Consider the following 5783-nt stretch of genomic DNA (forward strand, 5'->3'; position numbering starts at 1 on the left):
TTTGCACCTACTCTTGGGCCTTTCCCAATCAAATGCAAAAATATTCTCTGGTTGGCTTCATGCAGAGGAAGGCAAAAGAAAGCATCTTTCAAATCTGAAATGGTAAGCCAAATTAGTTCAGGTGTTAAATGGGTTAAAAATGTGTAGGGGTTGGCAACCACTGGATGTAAATTCTCAATTACCTTATTAACAGCCCACAAATCCTGGACTACTTGGTATGACACATCAGGCTTTTTAACAGGTAAAATAGGAGTATTAAAATCAGACTGACACCCTTTTATATAGCCCTATCTGCAAAAGGTTTCATATTACTAAGCTATTCTCTTCCCTATCTTCCTTTTTTAAAGAGATACTGTTTAACTCTAACTGGTTGTTTTCCTTCTTTAAGTTTAATTTGCGCTGAAGGTGCATTCTTTGCCCTCCCTGGTATGTTAGAGGCCCATACCCCAGGAAATACCTGATCCATTACTTTCCTGTTTTTCTCTTTTTCACTTTCAGCTTTGGTCTCATTGGCTACTGACATTAGGTTAACAATTCCACATATTTTTGATCCTTTACCTCCACAATAATCTCTACGTTTCTGAATATTATCTTTGCTTTTAGTTGCTCCAATAAATCTCTACTCAAAAGTGCTAATGGGGTGTTGGGAACTTATAAAAACCTATGAATTCCCCATTGTTTTCCAAGTTTATATTTCAGTGGTCTACAAAAATATGCTCTTTCAGATTGGCCAGTTGCCCCCTTTATCATAACACAGTCATCTCTTACAGGTGTTAAAGCTTTAACACTGAGTATGTTGCCCCTGTATCAACCAAAAATTTCATTTCCTTTTCTGTGTTCCCCAGCTTGATTATAACCAGAGGGTGCCCAAGGGTAAGATCCTCCAGTCGTCCTCAGCCTTCTTTGACATGAGAAACCCTAACCCTAACCCCCTCCCTTTTTCAGTCTGCTCTTCTTTGATCATCACCCTTTCTCCATTCTGGGCACTGGTTTTTTCCAGTGTTCAATTTTCTTACAAAATGCACAGTGGTCTTTCCCTAGCCGAGGTGGTTCTTGCTTTGGTGGTCCTTGTCCAAGTCTCGCTATTTCTTCTTCCCTTACTACTGCTACCAATTTTCTCATGCCTTGTTTGTTTCCTTCCTCTCGATGGCTAAAAACTCTCCAATCCTCATCTATCAAAGTCTCCAAATTCCGTCCCCATTGGCCCCCAATTCCTCTGAAGTTTGCACCTAGTATCCCAAAATGTTAGCAAACTTGCCCTGAACCACTAGTGAGCCCTCTACAAGTCAACAAATCCCTCTGCTGGCAATCAAATCCCACTGTAACTTGCAAGCAGACTGCATAGGCTTGAGCTGAGTGTGGGATGTCTCCCATGACCTACCAACAGCCTCCTGGCCACAGGTACACCTTACAGGCCACAATTTTCAATTTTTAAAGTTACTGTTTTGTCTGGAATTCTGGCAGTCCTTGTCTGTCCCTGGATGAACAGCTGGGGAATGGAACCCTCTCTCCAGGGAGATCCCTGGAAATAGGATATCCCTGGAGAGATATCCCCCCAGCGGTCCATGACCCAAACTGCTCTCACAGCTGAACAGAACCCAGTCCTGCTGCTGTCGCAAATTGATTTGCATAAAATCGATAAGATCACAGACAAAAGACTCTCTAACAAGTTAAAGTTAGAAAGTTGTGTGCTTTATTCAATGTTGGATGGCACAGGAGTAGCCTCCCAAAGGCCTGCACACCAATCACAAAACTCTAACCCTCTATTTATTTATGAAAGTCTTACATGTTCATTCCATTACTCAAAATGTCTATACATATGCATAATCCTAGCCCTGCCTATCCCCTCTTCATATTAAAATGAGGCCAAAGTCCTTTACACCTGCACAATTCTTCTCTCAAAGTGGGTAGGTGGTCTTTGAAATATGTCAGTGGTCTTGAAGGATGAAGTCAGAGATGTCTTCCTCACAGTGACCTTTGTACCTTCATCTTGTGGGCAGGCTACATGACCTTTTGGGCATAGTCCAAGCTCTCTTGCTTGGTTCAAATAGTTTCTGTGTCCAGGTGCAGTCATGGTTTCTTCCATTATCTCAATGGTCCATCTATCATATTTCCTTCTACAAACACAGCTAAAATGAACAAGTAATATATTACCTACGCTCTAGCTTAAGCATCTAATAATTATAAACTCTTCCACTTCATCTCTACTCTTCCAACTTAAATCCTAATTAATATAAACTGCTTCTATCCCTTAGCTAAAATCTTAACTCTTAAAATTCTTAACACAAGGCACTGCAGGACACTGCAGATAATTCCTGAAGCACTTGGAGGATGATCCAGATCCCCAGTGGATGTTCCCATGCTGCCAGCTCAGGAAGTGAAATGGGGAGTGGGGTCAGAGAGGAAAGAGATATCAGGGATGGGTTGTTTGCAGCAGAGGGGACAACAATGGGCACTAGGAAAAAATCTGAACCAGGAGAGAAGAAAGAAAGCAAAGGTGAAGCAAAGGAAATTATCAGGGAAGTTTGGGGGTAGCTGCCAGGCAGCCCTGGCTCTGAGCAACAACGTCTGCAGTGGGAAAGGAAACTCACAGCTGATGGGAACAAACTTTGTGTATGACCTCAGAGGCCACAACAAACCTGAGGAGTTTCCCTCCTGTCCCCCACTTCCTGGCCCCAGAGGCTGATGGCATTTGTGCTCCCTCAGGTTCATCTCCCCACACCAACACCATGGGGGTGCTCAGGCCTGCTCTGGGCACTGCAAACAGGGGCTCCTGAGCTAGTGCTGCCGTGTCTGTGCCTGCAAGGATCCTGCACCTGTGTGAGCTGGGGGAGAGGCCAGGGCTGCAGAGGGGGGATGTTGTTGGCAGGTGCATGAGGACGCTCTGGGACGCTGCCCTGGGGAGTCCAGTGCAGTGGGGATGGATCCGCCCCTGCTCTGCTGCTCCTTCCCATCTCCCCCAGGGCCCTTGCAGAGCCCCAGCCATGCTGTTTGTCCCCCGCCTGCCCACGGCCACCCTGGGGCTGCTCACGGGGCTTTTCTGTGCTGAGCCTTGGCCTGGGCATGTTCTGGAGAGAGCCTGGGCAAGGAGCCTGGAGCCCCCAGGCCCTGCCTTGAAGCATCAGTGCTGCCCCAGCAGTGCCCATGGCCTGTCCCTGCTGCAGCCCCGGCACTGCCACCCCCAGCCCTGTGCCCGGCCCCGAGAGCCCTCAGGCCCTACAACAACACCAGGGCCAGGAGGGCAGCGGGGGAGGGCCACGGGAGCAGCACTGGCAACACCAAGGGCTGCTGGTGCTGGGCACAGCTGCTGTGCCAGCCCTGATCTGCCCCCAGCTCTGCACACAGACATTGCTGCTGCAGTGACAGAGAGGGGAACAAAAGGGGGATCTCTGGAGAAAACCTTACTGGGACATCCTTTAATTCATTTAAAGTTCCTGAGAGCACAGCTCCTCATTGACACAGTCTAGGCCACAATAAAGGTGGAGAGAAACAAAAGAAAGGGCTCAAACAATGGCCTTGGTTGTGAACATCAGTGAAAACTAAAACAGAAAAAATACCCAACAAGCAAATCAACATGTGCTATCAAGAATGACTTTTATAACAAGTGATTTGCAGAAATTGCCCAGCGGTTTAATGTTTCTGAATTTGTCCAGAGATCAGTGTCCACACTGCAGCCTTGAGCTCCTGGTTCCTCAGGCTGTAGATCAGGGGGTTCAGAGCTGGAGGCACCACCAAGTACAGAATTGACACCGCCAGATCCAGGGATGGGGAGGAGATGGAGAGGGGCTTCAGGTAGGCAAATGTGGCAGTGCTGAGGAACAGGGAGACCACAGCCAGGTGAGGGAGGCAGGTGGAAAAGGCTTTGTGCCGTCCCTGCTCAGAGGGGATCCTCAGCACAGCCCTGAAGATCTGCACATAGGAGAAAACAATGAACACAAAACACCCAAAAGCTATTGAGGTAGTGAAAACAGAACCCCCAAGTTCCCTGATGTAGGATTTGGAGCAGGAAAGCTTGAGGATGTGTGGGATTTCACAGAAGAACTGACCCAGGGCATTGCCATGGCACAGGGGCAGGGAAAATGTATTGGCTGTGTGCATGAGAGCACTGAGAAAGGCACTGGCCCAGGCAGCTGCTGCCATGTGGGCACAAGCTCTGCTGCCCAGGAGGGTCCCGTAGTGCAGGGGTTTGCAGATGGACACGTAGCGGTCGTAGCACATGAGGGTCAGGAGGGAAACCTCTGCTGAAAGGAAAAATACAAACAGAAAGATCTGTGCAGCACATCCTGTGTAGGAGATGTTCCTGGTGTCCCAGAGGGAATTGTGCATGGCTTTGGGGACAGTAGTGAGGATGGAGCCCAGGTCGGTGAGGGCCAGGTGGAGCAGGAAGAAGAACATGGGGCTGTGCAGGTGGTGGCCGCAGGCCACGGCGCTGATGACGAGGCCGTTGCCCAGGAGGGCAGCCAGGGAGATGCCCAGGAAGAGGCAGAAGTGCAGAAGCTGCAGCTGCCTCGTGTCTGCCAATGACAGCAGGAGGAAGTGGCTGATGGAGCTGCTGTTGGACATTTGCTGTCTCTGGACATCCCAAACTGGAGAAGGAGAAAAGACAGTGACATTTGAGGGGGGATTTCTCACAGAAAAGACAAAGCCATTTCACATTGACCACTCGTTGCCACTAAACACCTCTCCCTTGTCTATGTCTAGCAGAACTTTCTTCACCTTCGTTGCTGAAGCCCTGATTGCTGCTGGCCAATGTTCAGTGAAGAGCTGGACCTCGACCTCCAGGACACCTGGGAGTCCGCCCTGACCTCAGTCAGTGCAGGAGAACAGTGAGGGCAGGGGCCAGTCCTGGTGTTTGAATCTGAACAAAGAATCTCCTCCTAAGGCATGGGAGCTGCCAGGGTGAAGGGATAGGGATTGCAGGAGTCAGAAGAACAGATTCTGCTGCATCTGGGGAGAACAGAGAGTCCAGTGAGGCAGGAGGATTTTCTGAGCCTTAGTGCAGACTGAGGGGAGCTGCTCTGTTCCTCTCTCCTGTTCCCAGCTGTCCTGGACTTGCACCTTTCTCAGCTCCACTCCCGTGTTACCCTGGAAAGCCAGGAGACACTGCTGAGAGCAGAGGGATCCCTGGCACACAAAGTGGCTCCTGCCTTTCCCAAAGTCAGGCAGAGTCAGCCCATTCCCAGCCTGCCAGCTTGCCCTGCCCAGAGCTCTCCGGGGCAGAGGGAGCTGGGACACCCCATTGCTGTGCTCAGCCTGCACAGGAGGAGCCCAAGGGCTGGGCCTGAGCCTGCAGCTGGAACTGCCATTCCCAGAGAGCCCGTCAGCAATGCCAGGAGCACCTGAGCAAGGCAAGGAGAGAGAGAGCCGGGCCCTGAGAAAAAGCCTTTCCCTGCCCAGCCCTGCACAGCCCCTGCCAGGCAGCAGCAGTGCAGGACAGTGGCCCTGAGGCCCTGGTCAGCAGGGAATGGGCACATGGCAGGAGAGATGCCCTTCATCTCTGGGGCTGCTCTGCTGGCCCAGGAGGGGACTGAGGGCACTGAGCCCCCACGCTGAAGACTGTGCTGGCTGGGAGGGGACACAGGAGCTGTGCTGCTCAGGGCAGTGTGTGCCCTGCAGGGCAGGGCTGGCAGGTGCCACATGTCCCCTGCAGCACGGCTTCCCTCAGCACTGCCTCCCTCCCTCCCTGCCCACGGCTCTGCTGCTGGAGCTGTCCCAGCCTGAGCTGTTCCTGTGGGCCCAGGCTCCTTCCCTGCCAGTGCTGCCAGAGCCCAGCCCAGCCCCTG

At 51.1% G+C, this 5783-nt stretch overlaps 1 protein-coding gene across 1 annotated transcript; it reads right to left on the reverse strand.

Annotated features, from left to right (window-relative positions):
- Positions 1-3630: 3630 nt before the first annotated feature.
- On the reverse strand, positions 3631-4563 carry LOC310920742 (olfactory receptor 14J1-like; the record flags this gene model as incomplete). Its single annotated transcript, XM_083880801.1, has 1 exon — positions 3631-4563. One exon carries the CDS (start codon positions 4561-4563, stop codon positions 3631-3633), a length of 933 nt encoding a protein of 310 aa, XP_083736927.1.
- Positions 4564-5783: the final 1220 nt, after the last annotated feature.

Source organism: Zosterops lateralis (genome assembly GCF_965231275.1).
Source record: "Zosterops lateralis genome assembly, chromosome: 31".
NCBI lineage: Eukaryota > Metazoa > Chordata > Aves > Passeriformes > Zosteropidae > Zosterops > Zosterops lateralis.